This window comes from Rhincodon typus, chromosome 8 (assembly GCF_021869965.1).
Source record: "Rhincodon typus isolate 14 chromosome 8, sRhiTyp1.1, whole genome shotgun sequence".
Taxonomy (NCBI): domain Eukaryota; kingdom Metazoa; phylum Chordata; class Chondrichthyes; order Orectolobiformes; family Rhincodontidae; genus Rhincodon; species Rhincodon typus.
Window position 1 is genome coordinate 1,481,695 of NC_063339.1, and position 22,441 is coordinate 1,504,135.

General features: G+C 43.2%; 1 protein-coding gene across 1 annotated transcript in view; it reads right to left on the reverse strand.

Moving 5' to 3' along the window:
• LOC109922314 (tubulin polyglutamylase TTLL5-like) overlaps window positions 1-22,441 on the reverse strand; it is a 343,698-nt gene that overhangs the window by 183,780 nt on the left and 137,477 nt on the right. The window contains exons 19-22 of the mRNA XM_048599989.1: window positions 20,454-20,548; window positions 19,019-19,152; window positions 13,095-13,499; window positions 11,496-11,692 (exon numbers count right to left, since the gene is read on the reverse strand). Of these exons, the coding sequence (XP_048455946.1) occupies window positions 11,496-11,692; window positions 13,095-13,499; window positions 19,019-19,152; window positions 20,454-20,548 (831 nt within the window). The remainder of the gene's footprint in view (window positions 1-11,495; window positions 11,693-13,094; window positions 13,500-19,018; window positions 19,153-20,453; window positions 20,549-22,441) is intronic.

Consider the following 22,441-nt stretch of genomic DNA (forward strand, 5'->3'; position numbering starts at 1 on the left):
ATAAAGTCACCCCTCATTCTCCTACATTCCAAGGAATAAAATCCTATCCTGGCCAACCTCCCCCAGTAACTCAGGCCTACTAGACCTGGCAACGTTCTTGTAAATCGTCTTTGCAACTTTCCAGTTTAACTATGTCTTTCCGAAAAAAGGGTGACCAAAACTGTACACAATACTCCAAGCGAGTCCTCACCAATGACTTATACAAGTATAATACAACATCTCAACTCCTATACTCAATGCCTCGACCAATGAAGGTCAGCATGCTAAATGCCTTCTTCCCCATCCTGTCCACCTGTGACGCCACTTTCAACGAACCATGTACTTGTACTCCTCGGTCCCTCTGTTCCACAACACTCCTCAGGGCCTTACCATTAGCGGGTAGGCGATGGCCTAGTGGTATTATCGCTAGACGATTAATCCAGAAACCCAGTTAATGTTCTGGGGACCCGGGTTTGAATCCCAACACGGCAGATGGTGGAATCAAATTCAATAAATAAAAAAAAGTCTGAAATTAAGAATCAACTGATCACCATGAAATCACTGCTGATGTTGGAAAAATACATCTGGTTCACTAAGAAAATCTGCCTATATGTGACTCCAGGCCACAGCATGTGGTTGACTCTCAATTGCTCTCTGAAATGGCCTAGCAAGCCACTCAGTTGTACCAATTTGTACTCAGTTGTACTGGGAAGGCGATGGCCGAGTTGTATTATCGCTGGACTGTTAATCCAGAGACCCAGGTAATGTTCTCGGGACCTGGGTTCGAATCCCGCCATGGCAGATGGTAGAATTTGAATTCAATAATTATCTGGAATTAAGGGTCTAATGATGACCATGAATCCATTGTTGAGGGAAAAAACCATCTGGTTCACTAATGTCGTTTAGGGAAGGAAACTGCCATCCTTACCTGGTCTGGCCTACATGTGACTTCAGATGCACAGCAATGTGGTTGACTCTTAACTGTCTTCTGGGCAATTAGGGATGGGCAATAAATGTTGCCGAGCCAGTGACACACTTATTCCGTGAATGAATAAAAAAAATCACTACAAAGTCTCAAAGAAATGAAACTGGACGGAGCACCTGGCATTGACCTAGGCACTGGACAGACAATGGCAGAAACAGCCCTGACGACCCTGCAAAGTCCTCCTCACTAATGTCTGGTGGTTAGTGGCCAAAATTGGGAGCACTGTCTCACAGACTAGTTAAGCAACAGCCTGACATAGTCATACTCACAGAATGATACCTTACAGACAATGTCCCAGACACCACCATCACCATCCCTGGATATGTCCTGTCCCACCGGCAGCACAGACCCAGTAGAGGGGGTGGCACAGTGGGATACAGTTGGGAGGGAGCTCCTCCAGGAGTCCTCAACATTGACACCGGACCCCATGAAGTCTCATGGCTTCAGGTTAAACATGAGTAAAGAAACCTCCTGCTGATTACCACATACCGTCCTCCCTCAGCTGATGAATCAGTAATCCTCAACGTTGAACAACACTTAGAGGAAGCACTGAGGATGGTGAGGGCACAAAGTGTACTCTGGGTGGGGGATTTCAATGTCCACCACCAAGAGTGGCTCAGCAGCAGTACTACTGATCGAGCTGGTCAGGTCCTATAGGACATAGCTGCTCAACTGGGTCTGCAGCAGGTGGTGAGGGAACCAACAAGAGGGAAAAATATACTTGATCTCATCCTTACCAATCTGCCTGCTGCAGTTACATCTGTCCATGACAGTATCGGTAAGAGTGACCATTGCACAATCCTTGTGGAGACAAAGCCTCGCCTCCACATTGAGAACAATCTCCATCGTGTTGTGTGGCACTATTACCGTGTTAAATGGGACAGACTTTGCAAGATCTAGCAACTCAAGACTGGGCATCCATGAGGCACTGTGGGCCATCAACAGCAGCAGAATTGTACTCCAGCATAATCTGTAACCTCATGGCCCGGCATATCCCCCACTCAACCATTACCATCAAGCCAGGGGATCAACCCTGGTTCAATGGAGAGTGCAGGAGGGCATGCCAGGAGCAGCACCAGGCATACCTGAAGATGAGGAATCAACCTGGTGAAGCCAACAAACAGGACTACTTGCACACCAAACAGCGAAAGCAGCAAGTGATAGACAGAGCTAAGTGATCCCACAACCAACAGAGCAGATCTAAGCTCTGCAATCCTGCCACATCCAGTCATGAATGGTGGTGGACAATTAAACAACTCAGTCGAGGAGGAGTCTCCACAAATACTCCCTATCCTCAATGATGGAAGAACATATCAGTGCAAAAGATAAGGCTGAAGCTTTCACAGCAATTTTCAGCCAAGTGGATGATCCATCTCGGCCTCCTCCAGTGGTCCCCAGCATTACAGATACCAGTCTTCAGCCAATTTGATTCTCTCCACGTGATATCAAGAAAACGGTTGGAGATACAGGATACTGCAAAGGCTATGGGTCCTGACAACATCCCGGCAATAGTATTGAAGACTTGTGCTCCACAACTTGTCGCTCCCCTAGCCAAGTGTTCCAGTACAGTTACAATACTGGTATACCCGACAATGTGGAAAATTGCCCAAGTATGTTCTGTACACAAAAGCAGGTCTAATCCAATCCAGCCAATTACTGCCCCATCAGTCTTCTCTCGATCATCAGTAAAGTGATGAAAGGTGTCGTCAACACTGCTATCAAGCAGCACCTGCTCAGAAATAACCTGCTCAGTGACACCCAGTTTAGGTTCCACTCAGCTCCTGACCTTATTGCAGTCTTAGTTCAAAAATGGACAAAAGAGATGATTTCCAGAGGTGAGGTGACAGTCAAAGCCCTTGATATCAAGACTGCATTCGACCGAGTGTGGCATCAAGGAATCCTGGCAAAATTGGAATCAATGGGTATCGGGCGCAAACTCTCTGATGGTTGGAGTCAGACCTGACACATAGGAAGATGGTCGTGGTTGTTGAATGTGAATCATCTCAACTCCAGGACATCTCTGCAGGAGTTCCTCAGGGTAGTGTCCTAGGCCCAACCATCTTCAGCTGCTTCATCAATGAGCTTCCCTCCATCATAAGGTCAGAAGTGGGGATGTTCGCTGATGATTGCAGAATGTTCAGCACCATTCATGACTCCTCAGATACTGAAACAGTCCATGTTCAAAAGGAACAAGATCTGGAAAATATCCAGGCTTGGGATGGCAAGTGGCAAATGACATTCGTGCCACACAAATGCCAGGCTATCATCATCACTAATAAGAAACAATCTGACCACCATCCCTTGACATTCAATAGTGTTACCATCACTGAATCCCCCACTGTAACATCCTGGGGGTTACCATTAACCAGAAAGTCAACTGGACTCACCACATAAACACAGGGGCTACAAGAGCAGGCCACAAGCTAAAAATACTGTGGTGAGTAACTCACCTCCTGACTCCTCAAAAGCCTGTCCACCATCTACAAGGCACAAGTCATGAGTGTGATGGAATACTTCCCACTTGCCTGGATGAGTGCAGCCCCAACAGCTCAAGAAGCTTAACACCATCCAGGACAAAGCAGCCTGCTTGATTGGCACTGCATCCACAAACATCCACTCCCTCCACCTCTGCTGCTCAGTAGCAGCAGTGTGTGCTATCTACAAGATGCACTGCAGAAACACACCAAAGATCCTTAGAGAGCACCTTCCAAACCCACGACCACTTCCATCTAGAAGGACAAGGGAATACCACCACCTACAAGTTCCCCTCCAAGCCACTCACCATCCCGAATTGGAAATATATCGCCGTTCCTTCACTGTCGCTGAGTCAAGATCCTGGAATTCCCTCCCTAATAGCATTGTGGGTCAACCTACAGCAGGAGGACTGCAGCGGTTCAAGAAGGCAGCTCACCACCACCACCTTCTGAAGGGCAACTAGGGATGGGCAAGACATGCTGGCCCAGCCAGCGACACCCATGTCCCACAAATAAATAGAAAAAAAACCCATTTACTGTATAAGTCCTATTTTGGTTTGACTTTCCAAAGTGCAACACCTCACACTTATGTGTATTGAATTGCATTTGCCAATCCTCAGTCTACTTCTCCATCTGATCAAGATCCCTCTGTAATTTTTGATAACCTTTTTCGCTATCAACAATACCTCCTAATTTTGTATCATCCACAAAGGGACTAATCTTGCCTTGTACATTCACATCCAGATCATTTATGTAAATAACAAATAACAAAGGTCCCAGCACCGACCCTTGTGCCACACCATTAGGCACAGGCCTCCAGTCCGAGAAACAACCTTCAACCATCACCCTCTGCTTCCTACCATTGAGCCAATTTCGAATCCAATTAGCTTGCTCTTCCTGGATTCTATGCAACCTAACTTTCATGACTAGCCTGCCATGCGGGGCCTTGTCAAAGGCCTTACTAAAGTCCATATAGACAACATCCACTGCCCTACCCTCATCCATCCTCTTGTTAGTTCTTTGAAAAACTCTATCAGATTTGTCAGACATGACTTCCTGTGCACAAATTCATGCTGACTATCCCTAATCAGACAGGGACTATCCAAATATTGGTTGATTCTGTCCCTCCAGATCCTCTCCAATTATTTGTCTACCACTGATGTCAGGCTCAGTGGCCTGTAGTTCCCTGGCTTGTCTTTGCTGGTGACATCCTGGTAAATCTCCTCTGAACCCTCTCCAGCTTAATAATATGCTTCCTGTAACTAGGTGACCAGAACTGGATACAGTAAAAGAGGTCTCACCAATGCCATGTACTCAAAAGACTAAGCAATGAAGGCAAGTATGCCAAATGCCTTTTAACCACCCTGTCTATACGTGACTTAAACTTCAAACAATTATGTACCTGAACCCCTTACATCGCTCCGTCTAGTCTTTCAAATTTGCTCTATCTTGCACGTTCCTGCACTCAGTTAAATGGTCATTGGATAAACATATGGATGATAATGGAATAGTTTAGGTTAGATGGGCTTCAGATTGGTTTCACAGGTCGGCGCAACATCGAGGGCCGAAGGGCCTGTACTGTGCTGTAATGTTCTATGTTCTATGTTCTATGTAATGTGGAGGCGGAGGTGCACAGCAGATCAGACAGCATTAGTGGAGCAGGATAGTTGACGTTTTGGGAATGGGACTGTGGGCAATCTTTTTGATCACCTCAAGTGTATAGGCATTAATGGAATGCTGTCCAACATTCACAACTCCTCAGATACTGGAGCAGTCCATGTTCAAATGCAACAAGATCTGGAAAATATCCAGGCTTGGGTTGACAAGTGGCAAATGACATTCGCACCACACAAATGCCAGGCTATGACCATCACCAACACAAGACAATCTAACCACCGCCCCTTGGCATTCAACAGCATTACCATCACTGAATCCCCCACTATCAACATCCTGGGCTTTATCAGTGATCAGAAACTCAACTGGACTCACCACAAAAACACAGTGGCTACAAGAGCAGGTCAGAGCTTAGGAATATAGTGGCGAGTAACTTACCTCCTGACTCCTCAAAAGCCTGTCCACCATCTATAAGGTACAAGTCAGGAGTGTGATGGAATACTCCCCACTTGCCTGGATGGGTGCAGACCCAATAACACTCAAGAAGCTTGACACCATCCAGGACAAAGCAGCCAATTTGATTGGCACTACATCCACAAGTATCCACTCCCTCCACCACCGATGCTCAGTAGCAGTGTGTACCATCTACAAGATGCACTGCAGAAATTCACCAAAGATCCTCAGACAGCACCTTCCAAACCCACGACCACTTTCACCTAGAAAGACAAGGGCAGCAGATATATGGGAACACCATCACCTTCAACTTCCCCTCCAAGTCATTCACCATTCTAACTTGGAAAATATATCACCGCTCCTTCACTGTTGCTGGGTCAAAATCCTGGAATTACCTCCCTAAGGGCATTATAGTTCAACCCACAGCTGGTGGACTGCAGTGGTTTAATATGGAAGCTCACCACCACCATCTCAAGGGGGCAACTAGGGACAGGCAATAAATGCTGGCCTAGCCAGCAACACCCACATCCCACAAATGAATAGAAAAAAAAAACTCTCTGAATGGACCAGGTTAACAGCCCCAATCAGAGATATCAGGTTCCATGATGTTCACCTGGCTGACCTTCTTCCAATCACTAAATCCCTCCCCCTCTAAGTCCTGTGATGTCGGCCTATTCTTTTTCCTGTAGCTTCTCCTGGGGCATTTTTACACCAGGTCCGGATCTTCCTCGGATACTGGCTGCATGTACCAAACCGTAGTCTGTTTCTTGCTCCCAGAGCATCTTGGCCAAAACTCATCTTTTTCTTCAAGCAGTAACGGCATCAGGGCTGCAATATCTGCCACGTCCATCTCAAACTCTGAGGTTTCTTCTGCGTTAGGCAGAGGGGGAGAAGCCACGGGTTGTGAAAGCCTTTCTGGATGTTCTGAGGGGCTGGGTATGCTTTGCTTCTGCCTCGTTTGCGACATTGCAGCTTTCATGTGGTCCACGTGCTTGATCAGGACTGCCTCACCGACTCGAACTTTGTACATCATGGGACCTGACCTAGTGTCGACCATGCCTTTTACCCAGTCAGGGCCATTCCCATGGTTTCAACACCAAACTCCATTCTCTAAAGTAAACTGTCTCTCTTGCTTAGAGGAGTCTGGTGTCTGGCATTAGCATGCCTGATGTCATTTCACCCTCCTCCCACCAGTTCTGGGGAGATCAGAAGGTGAGGAGTCTTATCCCCATTAGCAAATCTGCTGGATCTGTCCCTGTAGTTGCATGAGGGGCAGTCCTATAATCAAATAGGAACTGGGATAGTTTGGTATGCTCTTTCTGCCAGACCACTGGCCAATGAATGGTTTGGAGCTGTCCTTATATGTTGAATGCCATTCAACTTTTGGAAATACTCGAAGGCCCTGCTGGTAAATGAGAGCCCGCTGTCTGTGACTGACACCTCCAGAATTGTATTGCAAAAGATGTTTGCAACTTTTCAATCATCATCCCAATATATGATGAATGAACTCTATGCATGTCCAACCACTTTGAATGGGCATCCACAATGACTAAAAACAGAGGCCGCAAAATGACAGGCGTAGACGACATGTAACTGAGTCCAGGGTTTACCCGGGCATTCCTATGAATGTTGGGGAGCTGCTGGAGGTAGTTTTTGTTCTTGTTGACATTCTGGGCACCGTTCCACCAACACAGCTATGTCTGCATCCAATTATGGTCACCAGACATAACTTCTTGCCAACATCTTCATTTTGGAAACCCCTGGATGACCCTGGTGGAGTGCAGCCAGTATCTGGCAGTGACCTTTACTCCAGGCAACCACTTTTGATCCCATTAATAATATGTCATCTTCTGTGATGATCTGGTCTTGCTGCATACAGAAAGGATTCAATTCAGGCTGCGACAGCCCTTTTGTTTCCCCCATCACCACTAGCTGTTTTAGTTTTGCCAGGACAGGCTCTTTTTGCATCCACAGTATGATATTGTCAGCAGTGACTGAAAGGGTATGCAGAAAGTTTAAAACCAGAGTCTTCCAGTGGCGGTATCACCGGTGGTGTATTTGCCGGTGGGAGGCTGCTCAAGGCATCTGCATTTGCCACTTGCCCTCTCGGAGAGTGTTCCAACTTGTAATTATACGCGCTCAGAATAAGAGTCCACTGCTGAATTTGACCTGAAACTAGGGGTGGCACAGCCCTGTCTCCTTTAAGCAGCCCTAGCAGGGGTTTGGGGTCTCTCACTATTACAAATTTACATCTGCAAAGGTAATGGTGGAACTTTCTCACATTAAAGATGACTGTCAAACCTTCCTTCTTTATCTGGACATATCTTTGTTCAGCATCAGCCAAAATCTGGGAAGCACACACGATCAGGCATTCCTCTCTGCCGGGCATCTCAGACTATCCACCTGGTTGACGTCATTCCAATCACTACAGTTTCAGCAGCAAATGAGGTGAGGCAGGAACAGAGTCGGGCAATGTTGCTGAGGTGGAAATATGAAGTCTTAGTAATGGTGCAGATTATGTCGAATGTCAGCTTAGGTTCAAATATAACAGGAAGGTTACAATAATCTCCTTCAGAATCAGCCAGCTATTAGCGGGAGGATGGAGCTGATAACCAAGGAATAGAGTTGTCGCAGGATCAAAGACAATAACTTTGGTCTTCCAATATTTAATTGGGGAAATTTCTGTTCAGCTAATACTGGATATTGGACAAATGCTCCAAGAATTTGAGGTAATGCAGGAATCAAGAAAGATGGTATTAAGATGAAAAGCTAGATAGAAACATAGAAAATGGGAGCAGCAGTAGGCCATTCAGCCATTTGTGCCTGCTTTGCAATTCAATATGATTATAGCTAATCATCCGGCTCAGTATCTTGTTCCCATTTTCTCCCCATATCCTTTGATCCCTTTAGCTCTAAGAGCTACATCGAACTCCTTATTGAAAGCATTGACTGACTTGGCCTCAACCGCTTTCTATGGATGACTTTTCAAAATGGATGTTGCATTTTTCAGATGAAGTTCATTTAAAAGTCCATATCACTGTGTTTTCGTTGCTATCCTTTCTACATTTTTTCACAGAATAGGTTAGCAAAGCATGATATATTAAGGGAATAACTACTAAAAATAAAAACTAGACAAAATGGTAACCAATAGCTAAATACCGTACCACTCATCTTTCCACCATCCTCTTTTGATCTTCCTTCTTGAGGATGAGATAGAAAACTGCTTCTTCCTTAAGAACTGAGGCATTTCAGAGAGAAGGTGGATCGTTATGTTTAAAATAGTCCCACCACTGGCAGGGTCTCGGTGGATTATTACCTGCCGGGGACCCGCATAGAGCAAATGGACATTAAATGGAGGGTGACGAAGGAACAGTCCAGCAGATGAGCTGTACTTTTAGCAGAAGAAGCTGCTGGAACTGAAAGGCACATTATGCAACAATTCAGTTAATCCAAATCAGGCAATTACTTAAGTCTTCCCTTTCACTTTTGACCTGCAGACCACACTCAACGGATAATATCTCATTAATTAGAATACCAACTGGTTTACTTCACTTGCATCCACAATATTCAGATGCAATATATGTTATGCCTAAGATTGACAAGAAGATTAAAGCACTATCACATTGGCTATCTACCAAAATGCAATGCAAGACGACCAACCAGAGATCCATTAACCAAGTAACATTATACTTAGCTCTTGCCAGACAACAGTCCACTTAAAATGAAGTTTACAGAAACTGGGATCAGATTACATAGTCTCAGAAATACAGATACACAGATAGAAAGCAAGCAGGAGATAGAGAATGACATACAATGGGAGATTAGAGAAATTAGCTGCAAGACAGGTACTGAATGGCTGAATGAAACAGAAGCAGTAGAGCCAGGATGTAACAGCCGAGAGACAGAGAGCACCCAAGAGAAGGGAAGCAGGAGGGGATGGGTAAAGTGAACTCCTGTCGCACGCCCGCTACAATAAGTACTACTTTCCTTAGAGAAGGATATCAAACCTTTTACTGAATACTTCAGTTGCAGTCCCACCACAGCTCTATCCAAATGCAGCAAAACATTTTTACTCCTGAAGTCAAATCCCATACAATGTACTATTTGCATTCCTAATAACTTGCTGCATCTGCATGCGAGCTTTGAGTGATTCAGGGACAAGGACACCATGAGGTCCCTTTGGACACCCGCAGTTTCCAGCCTTCCCAACCATTAAAGAAATACTCTTCCTCTCTGTATTTTTTATAATAATGTGGATAATCTCACATATGTTCACATTTTATTATATTCCATCTGTCATAGTCTTGCTCATTCACAGCCCACCAAATTGTCTTGAAGGTTCCTTACATCCTCCTCACAGTTCACATTCCCATCTTGTGTCAGTGGCAACCTGTTACTGACTAAACTGTAAGTAAATTCTTAAAGGGAAAGAAAAACAAAATATAAATTTGAAATATCATACTACTATGTGCTATTCAAAAGGTAAATGGAATCTCCGATACTGAGAAAACTGGACTCTATAACCTGATTTTTTTTTAAATACCGAAGGTATTCATCAAATTTTCTGTGTGGTCTTATTCCATCTCTCATTCAATCCCTGGCAAGGATCCTTGAATTGAGAATAACAAGGTGAGTCAGTGCTGGGAGGACACACTCTTCATACCTCGGCTCATTCATTACATACTTCCAGGCAAGTACTAGGAATCACAATGTGCAGCAGCACACCCCAGATTAAACATATCAGGAAAGAGACCACACATGCTCTCAATTTGCTAGCTGATTGTTGTGTGCATGCCACAGACCACTCCAAAGGTTAGTTCATGATTTATCATTTCACAATACAGTCTGTTTCACAGAAACCACTCATTAGTCAATTACTTCTCCAGCAACAAGCCAAATCAGCCTGGCAGGAATTTCTGCACATCTTTTCATTTTAAACAGCCCTCTCACCCATGTTCTGCTAGGGGACAGCTCCACAGACACCAGCCAAGTATCCAAATCCTCATGTAGTGCACATCCAGACAGTAAATGTTGTTAGGACAATCAACTGTGGAAGGCATTGTGGCCAAGCCCACTCTACTTCTGGCCAACACCCTATCAGGAGTCATTCATTAGTGGTCTGGAATAGGGCGATTGGAGCTGGGTGAGCCAGACAGGGCAATGTTAGGTTTCATACAAGCATACAAATTAAGAACAGAAGAGGCCACTCAACCCCCTAAAGCATGGTCCACCACTGAAGAAGATTAGGGCTGATTTAATTACTACACATTCCCGCTGACCCAGAATAATCTATCACAGGATTTGGGACATTATGGTGATATTGAAATCAGTTGTAGAAAAACAACCCAAAAGCTGTCTGGAACCTGGGGGCAGGGGGTAGGGGGTGGTTTGGGGGAAAGTCAATGACTGTATTCTAGGATATGTCTGCAGCGGGGAAGGGCTCCAATTGTTCTCTAGTTCAATTCAACACTCTCCACATAAAATTAGAATACAACACTTTTTAAAAAAATCATTGCAAATCTTGGTAATAAGCTCATTTAGCAGAATGATATTCAGTTTAAAAAAAATGCAAATTTACCCCAGTGTTAGACAGTGTCAGACCTGTCCCCACCAGTACTCTACCTTAGTGTTATACAGTTACAGACCTGTCCCTACCTGTATTGAACCCAATGTTATACAGCGACAGACCCGTCCCCACCAGTATTGAACTCCAGTGCTATACAGTGGCAGATGTGTCCCCCATCAGTACTGTACACCAGTGTTACACCGTGACAAAATAGTACTACACTTCATTATTATACAGATGAAAATATTCTATGTACACACAACAGAAATCTGGGTAATAAGAATGCAGTTCCACTACTTGGACTTGTCAGATTGAGTGACTCATTTAACTTTTAGGTATGAATTTGGTTCACCTTGCACACAGATCATGCTACAGTTTAACAGCTTTTTGCTGGAGGACTGGCCTTCAATTCAGCATTACCTACCTGGTGCGTTAGAAGACTGAGATGATTCGAGGTGGAGTATTGCCGAGCTCTCTGCTTTGCTGCCAAGCGCTGGAGAATGATGGAGATAGCTTCATGGTTCAAGTCTTCACTTGGAGTGGTTCGGTGATCACCTTCCCCAAGTGTGCCAATTGTTGCTGCTGGTTGAGGCAGTTGATTGAGACATCGCACACCTGATCCTGAGGGGAGGGCAGGGTCACAATATGAGTCTTTCTGTGATGGAGTCCTTTGTGTACTAAGGCCTGCAGCCAAAAATAGGCATATAAATGCAAAGTACTGCAGATGCTAGAGATATGAAACAGAAACAGAAAGTACTGGAGAAGGTTCTCTCTTCACAATCACAACCAGACCTGTTAAATTTCTCCAGCAGTTCCTACTTTTATCTCAGATCTCCAACTGCTGTAGTAATTGGCTTTTATATGTCTATTTTCACATTGGTACTTCCTGTAATTTGCCGGATTGTACAAATACTGACTTTGCACTTTCTGCTGTCAGTATCTTACAATTAAAAAAATGATTCACTTGATCATCAACAGTCTGAGAGCAGGAGCCACTCAATCCCTCTCAGCCTGTCATTGTGCGGGTTAGGACCACTGAAGATGTTTGTGCTCAAATTTGGCCTTTTAGGAGGTGGATCATCAGCTGATCTCGAATGGAAACTAACCACCAGACTGTTAAACAGAGGCTCAATGGTAATACAGGAGTGAGCCTCTACAATGGATTCAGTGGACAAGCAGGAGGTTGGACCATTAGGAAGTTTGGCCTGACAATGCCAAGTCTCCGACCCTTTCCCACATCATGAGCATCTCCATTGGGCAGAAGTAGTGGTTCAACCTGGTAAGACCTTCACTACCACCTACTAATAATACAAGGCTGCTATAAACCCCCAGGTCTTTCTTCAGTCTATCCTTCTGGTATTTTGCTCCAGGCACTAAGGACAGCATTCAAACAAAATTAAGAAGATCAAAGGAAGACTAATACCCTGGTAATAAGCTTTCATATCGTTTCTTGAGGTAGGGGTTTTGCCTCAACAACTCAGATCCTTGTGCTGATATTTAAAAATGCTGCCCCCAGTGGGTTTCCCAATGGAATACCCTTTCCAAACTGCTTAGGAAAATGTGGGTGGGCAAGGGAACTGAGGGAAGGCCGAACAGATAGAAAGCCTTAGCAGAGTCATTTGTTCAGCCTCTATCATGCAGACATGTGCATCTGGTGAAAAATGGTGACTGTACCTCATCCTAGCAAAGTACTGTTGTGGACAGATTCTTATCTTAAGCTGGGTTATAATGGCAGGCATGGTGGAATATACATCATGCAGACCTAACTACCTGTTACATTGATTAGCTCATCAGGAACATTTTAATCATGGTAGTTCATACTTCACACGATAATGCCTGTAAGGCCTGGTATAGTGACTAACAGCTCAGTACTAAGCAGAGCTTTCAAAATGTAGGCACCACCAGTCACAACAAAGAAAGCCTTGAATTTCTAAATATATATTTATTCTAGTATCTATATCCTGGCAAAATGAGCTGGAAGGGGACAGACACACACTGCTTCCACAGACCCGCACGCACTCACCAGCTGTGGCTGAGATCGGACGGGATAGTTTTCGACTGTAGATCTGAGTAGCCGCTTGGAAGGATGATACTGGAGCAATGGGGAGAGTGCTGGAAGTGGGCCGCTGGATCGTGCCTGGGTGCTGGGGGTGACGAGATGTCAGAGTAGCCGACCCCGACCTACAGGACCCTGCACCAGTCCTGCCCACTACATCAGCTAGCGAGGTAGCCAGATCCTGAGTTGGAGTCATGCAGGTGGGTAAAGAAGTGGGCATGGGCTGGTGGACTGCCTGCTGTAGGATTGTGTGTGGGGGGTGAATGTGATAACTGGAGACGTCCTGCACTGAGGGGCTTTCTGTAAAACAGAGCTTGCCATCATCACACCCATCCAATGTAGATGAAACTCTCTCCTTGAGTACAGCTGGTCCTGCAGAATAGAAGAAAATTATGGATAAATCATGGTTGGACTATAAGATGTAGAAGGAGAAGTAGGCCATTCAGTCCATCTCCATTCAGCGAGATATGGCTGATCTGAGAATCCTTAATTCCACCTTTCTGCCTTTTCTCCATAATCCTTGATGCCCTTGCTGATTAAAAACGTGTCATCTCAGCTTTGAACTATACTTAACATCCCAGACTCGATAAACCCTTTGTGGGAAAGAATTCCACAGATTCACTACTCTCTGAGAGAAGAAATTTCTCCACAATACTGTCTTAAATGTGCCATCCCTTATTCTGAGATGATGCCCTCTAGTTTTAGACTGTCCCACAAGGGGAAACAACCTTTCAGACCTTAGGTTTCAATTAGATTGCCTCACATTCTTCTACACTCCAATGAACATAAACCTAGTGAACCTTCTCTGAATGCCTCCAATACCAGTATCTTCATTTCTCAGAGAAGGGGTCAAAACTGGTCACAGTATCTGAGCTATGCTCTGACTGGAGTCATACAGGCCTACAACATAGAAAAGGGCCCTTCAGCCTCTCAAGCCTGTGCCGGTCAAAAACAACCATCTAACTATTCTAATCTTATTTTCCAGTAACTGGCCTATAACCTTGTATGCCTTGGCATAGCAAGTGTACATCTAGATACTACTTAAAATGTTACAAGGATTTCTGTCTCTACCATCCTTACAGGTGGTGAATTGCAGACTAGTGCCTTGTGTAGCTTCACCAAGATTTTCCTATGTTTATCACTTTGAAATAAAGGCCAACATTCCATTTGCCTTCTCTATTTCCGGCTGAACTTGATTTCTGTGACTTATACACAAGGATGTCAAAATCCCTCAATGCAGTAGCTTTCTGCAGTCTTTCTCTATTTGAATAACATTTAGCTCCTTTATTTTTCCTGCGAAAGTATAAAAGTTCACATTCCCAAGTTTTTACCAACTTGCTTAACTTGTGCGTATCCCTCTGCAGACTCTTTGTATCAACCTCACCATTTGTCTTCCCTCATCAATAGGTTGAGCAGGTCTTCACTGTCCACTCTATCCAAACTCCTCTTTATTTTGTTCACTTCAATTAAAACACGCCTCAGCATCTTGTGTTCCATGGAAACCACACCTAGCCTCTTCAATCTTTCATTGTAGCTACAGTTTATAAACTCTGGCAACATTCTTGAAAATCTCCTCTGCACTCACTCTAGAGATATTTATCTCTTTTCGATAACTGTGGTAAGCAGAATTGTAGACAAAACCACAGCTGTGGCCTAACCAGAGTTTTATGTTGTTCCAGCATTCCATCCTTGCTCTTGTATTCAATACCTCACCCAATGCAGGAAAGCATCCCATATACCTTCTTTACCACAATATCTACCTGTCCTGCCATCACCAGGGGCCTATGTACATGCACACCAGGTCTCTCATTTCCTCTATCCCTCTCAGTAGCCTCCGTTTATTATGTGTTCCCTTGCTTTGCTTTCCCTGTCCAAATGCATAACTTTGTACTTTGCCAGAATGAATTCCATCTGCCACTTTTCTGTCCACTCAACCAAACCATTGTTATCTTCTTGCAGTTAACAGCCATCTTCTTCACTATTAACTATTAAGCCATATTTTCTGTCATCAGCAAACTTCACAATCTTGTCTCCTATATTTAAGTATAAATTATTCATACATACCACAAAACAGCATGAAACCCAACACTGTGCCCTGTGAAACACCACTGGAAACCTCTTTCCATTGGCAAAAGCATCTGTCAACTACTGTCCTTTCTTTCCTGTCACTGAGTCAATTTTAGCTCCAACTCACCTCATTCACTTGTGTCCCAGGAGCCTTGGTTTTTCTTAGTAATTTGCAACGTTGGCCCTTGTCAACTGCCTTACAAAAATCCATGTAGAAAATATCCACAGTACTGCCTCATCAATCCTTCTTGTTACTTGCTCAAAAATTCAATTATGTTAGTAAGAAATTACCTTCCTTTTACAAAACTATGCTGAGTGTCACTGATTAATTTGTGCCTAAGTAACAGCTGATCCTATCTCTCAGTACTGATTCTAGAAATTTTCCCACCTCAGAGGTCAGAATGATTGGCCTATTACATTTTGGCTTATCCCCTGCACCCTTTTAGATTAATATTCACACATCTCAGATCAGAGGTATAGATAGAGTAGACAGCCAGAGACTTTTTCCTAGGGTGGAGGTAGTTATTACGAGGGGGCATAGTTTTAAAGTGAGCGGAGGTAGATATAGGGCAGACGTCAGAGGTAGGTTCTTTACTCAGAGAATGGTCGGGGCGTGGAATGCATTGCCAGAGAGGATAGTGGAGTTGGCCTCATTAGGGGCATTTAAGCAGCTATTAGATAGGCATATGGATGATAGTATAAGGTACGGGTGGAGGTTAGATAGACCTTAGGATTAGGGAAAAAGTTCGGCACAACATCATGGGCCGAAGAGCCTGTACTGTGCTGTACTGTTCTATGTTCTATCTCCAATCCTCTGATACGCGGTAAAGATTGGAAAACAATCCTCAGTGCTTCAGTTATCTCCTCTGTGACTTCCATCAAAAGTCAACGAAATAATTCATCCAGTGCTGGGTCATTTATTCATCTAAAAGGAGGTCAGTCCCTCATGTACTTCGTTATGTTTATCTTACCTAATATTTCATGATCATCTTCTTTAACAGCCTGCATCATTCTTCTCCTTTGCAAAGGCAGAGACAAAACACTTATTAAGAATCCTGCCCACATCTCCTGTATTTGCACACAAGCTACTGCATGCGTCTCTGACAGGCCCAACCTTTTCATTGGTCTGAATGTACTGATAAAACATTTTTGGATGGCCCCTAATTTTACCAGCTAATATGTTTTCATACTAAAATAAAAGAAAGAACTGTGGATGCTGGAGATCTGAAACAAAAACAGATTGCTGGCAAAATTCAACAGGTCTGGCAGCATCTGTGGGGAGAAAGCATAGTTTACGTTTCAAGTCCAGTTTGGATGAAGAGTCACTGGACTGTGCTTTCTCCTCACACATGCTGCCTGATCTGCTGAGTTTTGCCAGTAATTTCACTTCAGGTTTTCATATCCTAGCTTTGATTTCCTAATGTGCTTTATTACTTCACCCTGTACTTTGGCACCTCTTTGAGTTTCCTAAAGTTTTACTGTTTTTGGGATAGTTATAAGCTCTATTCTGATACTTTATCTTACCCTGTATGCTTCTGGTTAACCAGGTGACTCTAGATTTGGCAGTACTACCCCTTTCCTTTGTGGGGCCACATCTATACTGTGCCCTCAGAATCTCACTTCTGAATGCCTCCCACTGATGCACCACTGCCTTTCCTTCATTTGCTCTCTCTAGTCAACTTTTGCCAAATAACTTCTGAGCTTCGCAATGTCTTCTGTCCCGCAATTTCAAATTTGTACTCCTGTTTTATCTTTGTCCCTTTCCATAACAATGTTAAATCTGACTGTATTGTGATCACTAACTCCAGAATGGTCACCCAGTACTAGTTCATCCATCTGCCCAGGTTCATTTCTTGAGACAAACTCGTGAACTGGCCTTCTCTCTCATTGGACTTGTTACATGCTGGCTAAACAAGTGTTCTTAAACGCAGTTCAAGAACTTTATGGCATACTATTTGTAACACAGTTGGTTTTTGGGTAGCTGCAAGTCATGATTATTACTGACCTATTGCTTTCGCACACAGAAGTGTGCCTATATATTTGCTCCTTGAGCTTTCTCCCACTAGTTTTTTTGTGGATGTCACTGGCTGGATCAGTATTTAATGCCCATCCCTAATTGCTCAGAGGTCAGTTAAGAGTCAACCACATTTCTGTGGTCTGGAGTCACGTGTAGGCCAGACCAGGTAAGGATGGCAGGTTACCTTAACCTAAAGAACATTAGTGAACCAGATGGGTTTTAGTGTCAATCAACAGTGGTTACACGATTGCCATTAGGCCAGCTTTTATTAATTCCCAACCTCGATACTGCTCTCACCCAATGATCTCGACACTGCTCTTACCTGGTGTAACTGCTTCTTAATGCACCTCTACTACTCGCTTCAAACGTCCCCTGTGCTCACGAGTTCCACATTCTCACCATTCTCTGGGTGAGGAGGTTTCTCCTAAATTCTCTATTAGATGTCTTGGTGTCCATTTTATTTTGATGGCATCTGGTTGTGTTCTCACCACACTGTACCTACTCTATTAAAATCCTTCATAATTCTAAAGATCTCTCTCCATTAAGTCACCCCTTTGTCTTATTCCAAATGAGACATTAAACCAAGGTCTCATTTGCACTCTCAAATGGGCATCAAAGATTCCATGAAAGTATTTCTAGAAAAGTATGGGAGTTCACCCTGGTAAGCTGGACCAACGCTTATTTCCCAACCCAAAAAAAATGTTTTTTGAGGCACTTCATTTGTCAAGTTGTTTGTCATAATTCCTAAATTATAACAGTGATTTCACTTTAGAAGTGCTAAAAAGATAGAAAATAGGAGTAGGCCATTCACCCATTCAAACTGCTCTGCCATTTAATATGATTATGACTGATCATCCAACTCAGCAGCCTTTTCCCTCTTTATCCAATATCCTTTGATGCCTTTAGCCCCAAGTGCTATATCAAACTCCTTCTTGAAATCAGACAACATTTTGGCCTCAACTGCTTTCTATGGTAGAGAAATCCACAGGGTCACCACTCTCTGGGTGAAGAAATTTCTCCTCATCTCAGTCCTAAATGGTGTTTGCCACATACTTAGACAGTTACTTAACTGCAAAACACTTTGAGAGGTCCTGAGGTTGTGAAAAAAGGCATATAGATGCAAATTTTTTCTTCATATAGGTAAAAAGCAAAGCTTGTACAATTTGGGACACAATTATTTGAAGCATTGGAGTTGCTAGGTGGGGAAGGCTGTGGTTACAACATGATCAGTTTATATTTTTGCTGGAGTGTCAGAGACTGAGGGGTGACCTTAGAGAGGTTTATAAAATCATGGATAGGCTGAACAGACAAGGACTTCTCCCTGGGGCAGGGGAATCCAAAACTGGAGGGCATAGGTTTAAGGGTGAGAGGGGAAAGATTTAAAAGGGACTAAAAGTGGCAACTTTTTCATGCAGAGGGTGGTGCATGTATGGAATGAGCTGCCAGAGGAAGTGATGGAAGCTGGTACAATTAAAACATTTAAAAGGCATCTGGATGAATACATGAATAGGAAGGGTTTACAGGGATATGTGCCAAATGCTGGCAAACGGGACTAGATTAATTTAGGATATCTGGTCGACATGGACTGAAGGGTCCGTTGTGTGCTGTCCAACACTATAACTCCATTAGTAATTCTCATTATAAAAAGAAACTAATGAAGGAATTTAACAAGGAAAACATTGACAAAAAAAGTGCATTAACATATGACAACAGGAAATAAGGTTTCATAGGTAGGAGGAGCTTAGAGTGCCTGCTAAATAATGTTATTAATGTATTCCTTACTTTCCAGCTGCAGACACATACCCACCTTTTGTGGATTTGGTGCTGTTTTGCTGCATGCTGATGCTCTGGTTCCCATTCCTGGTTTGAGACCCCAGGAAGACACTGGCTGATTTGTTTTTACGTGTGTAGATTGTGAGCAGTTCCTCCAGATCATTCTCACTGAAAATTAGTTTTAAAGTTAGTGCAAAAAGTTAAACGAACTGCAAATGCTGGAAATCAGAAACAAAAACAAAAATTGCTGGAAAAGCTCAGCAGGTCTGGCAGAACTCAGAAGAAGGGTCACTGAACCCGAAATGTTAACTCTGATTTCTCTCCAAAGATGCTGCCGGACCTGCTGAGTTTTTCCAGCAATTTCTGCTTCTGTCAACATTAGAACAATTAGTTTTTTAAATGCACAGCACAAGCAAAAAGCGAAAAGTTGGCTCTGGCTCTGCTTGAAATCTGAACTGAAGAAACAGAAAACACTGAAAGATCCAGGAGGTCTGTTGATGTCTGGAAAGAACTACAATTCATGTCTTCCCCTCAACTCCACATTAGGAGAACCACGGACTCATTTAACCCTCTCCAAACTCAGCTCCTGATTATTTATCCAATTCCTCTCCTGAAACAGGCCCAAAGGGTTGATAAAACTCCTGTGCTCTCTTTGATAATTCTATGTTACCAGCTGCTGCCTTGCTTCAACCATCATTGCCCTCTCTTCAAACCTGCTCCACAACCCATAATGACTCAAAACCCTCTAAAACCACCAAATTGTTCCTGTTCTTCACTAAAGTTTTGTTGTTTTTAACCTGAAAACCCTCACCACTTTGTGCTCAAATGTCTAGCTTTTGTCCAGCCCATAAAAACAAGAAGTTCAAAGAAGCAGAGGATGGTCTTTTGAAAGAGATGAGGAACACAAATTGGAATGAAGGCAATGGTATTATCTTTTCACTACTGCATGATCATGATCACAGCGTGTTATCTGTGCTTGTCTACCTCTTGAAGATGAGGCTGGGTCAGTGAGTGGGAATGGCAAAGGTGGACTTGGATGGACAGCAGTGGAACTGGGCATGCAGTGGTGGGGTTGAACAAGCAGAAGTTTTTGAAGAATCAGGATACTGGGTCAAGAGATCATATTTTGTCCTTGACCTCTGTTGAGGTTGGCTCAAGCTCGACATCAAAGTCAGCAGACTATAGGCAAAAACAGAGGGCCTAACCCTAATTCTCATGTCAGAACTCTAAGTAATACGCTTCATACCCCAATATTTTCCAAAATCTCCCTCCAAGGACAAACAAAAGAATCTTCTTGGAGCTGAATTTTAGGAATGACCTCACGTTGGGCTCGGCACGATAGCAGAGAATGACATCACCCTCATACCATGTAGAGTCCTCGGGTTGAGCAGCCTGTGAATCAGGAGACTGCAATCATTTCCAAGTCCCCATTATCCACAGCAGTGTAATGCATTTTCCATTCCTCTCACCTGGCTTTACTGACAAATACTTGGAATTCTTCCTGTTGGATGCAGGTCTCCAGCTTTGGATCCATCTGGCTTCTCTTAATCATTCGATCTGTTTCCTGCATTTAAAATTCAGAATTTGGTATGACAAGCTCCCAGTAGCATGATTTTTCAATTTTGCAACTTACTTCTGAGGACAATCTATAATGTCTCTTTTTCACCATATTTTCCCCCCACTCACACCATCATTCAGAGTGTTGTAGGTTCAAATCCCACTCCAGAACTTGAGCACGTAAACCAGGTTAACACTCCATTGTACTGCTGATGGATGGCTGCACTATCAGAGGCACTTGCTATTAGATAGGACATTTAATCTGTCATCTCATAAAACATTCCAGGATTTCATGAACAGCATTCAACTGATAACTTTATCAAAGCTCCTTTCATTTGCCATATATCCAAAAGCAGATTAACTAGTATTCAGTTCACTGCAGTTTCTGAGAATTTGCTGTTGAACAATGGTTGCTACATTCAAGCCCCACATGCAACTATAAATGCATTTAAGGTTCTAAAACATTTGAGAACTCAGGTGTCTAAGATGCATGATTGACTTTCCTCCATTAATTACAACTGGCAGAACAAAACATTGGCTGGCCTCCTCCCCCTCCTCTACAATAGCCTGTCTCAGAGGAAATAACAAAAAAAATAGTAAATAGAAACAATGACTGATTGAGAGGACAAGAGAGAGAGGAGAGAGAAAGTGAAGGAAAAAGAACATATCAGACAGCAAAATTGTGGACGAAAGTGAATCATACTTTTGGAACTTTTTTGAAGTTCTAGCGAAACATTATTTTGTAAATTTGGTGCTGAAAAAGGTAAGAGATATGAGCACTGGGACATGAAACAATTTCCATTTAGGCTCTGAGTAAAGTGAGCTTTATTATTTTCCAGGAATGTGTCTTAGACAAGTGCCCCACACTGCACCATAGTGACGTTTTTCCATTCTCTGCACTAGCAATCATGTGGTGGTGTCTCTGATTCCCAATTTCATCTGGATCAACAGGACTTTTTTTACGTAATGCATCATGGCCCGCAGAGAGCTGTTCACAGAGGGAGGAAGGCAATGGTTAGACTTCAGCAATGTGCTGTGCACAGCTTTGCTCAGTATGTTTTCATAGGGACATGGGACCTAGGAGGTTCCTTCAGAGATTCCAGTAAACTTAGGGGGTCATTGTGTTCCTCGTGCTGGATTTAATATTTATTGCATGCACGGTGCCAGAGAATTCTTCAGCATACTGTGTCAGTTGCTTAGTTGGCATCTTATTTCCAATTTTATATAAGTTCCTATAAAATGCCAGTTGCCAATTTAATAAGAACATAGAAAGAGGAGGAGGCCACTTAACCTCTTGAATCTGTGTCCTAGTTTATCTCAATCTGAAATCAATATACCCATCTTTCTTCCACATCCTTGATTTCCACACCCAAGAACCTGTTGAGATAAGTCTTGGAATCTCCAATTGGTCACCATCAAACACAGCCTCATGGAGTGGGAGTGGTTAGAGATCTAGATTGGTACCATAATGACAATGACTTGTATTTCAATAATAACTTTAATGCATTATAATATTCCAAAAAGTTTCAGAGCATGGTAAACAAAAAAAAAGGATATTACACAAAGAGATGAACAAAAGTTTAGACAAAGACAAGGAGTTTAACAACATCTTAGAATGGGAAAGTGAAGAAAGGTACAATGGTTTAACAAGGAAAATGTTAACTTTTTAACAGTTGGGCTGAGGCACCTGAAGGCACAGCTACCAATATTTTGAGTGATTAAAAAAGCGATGCTGAAAAGACCGGAATTACAGAAGCAAATGGGCATGGAAAAGGATGAAATTTGTATGAAGAAATGCTTGCAAGCAAACTAAAATAAAAATCAGAAGCAGGAGGCTATTCATCCCATTGGACTGCTTTGCCCTTCAATGAAATCATGGCATCATGAAGAGGAAATCATA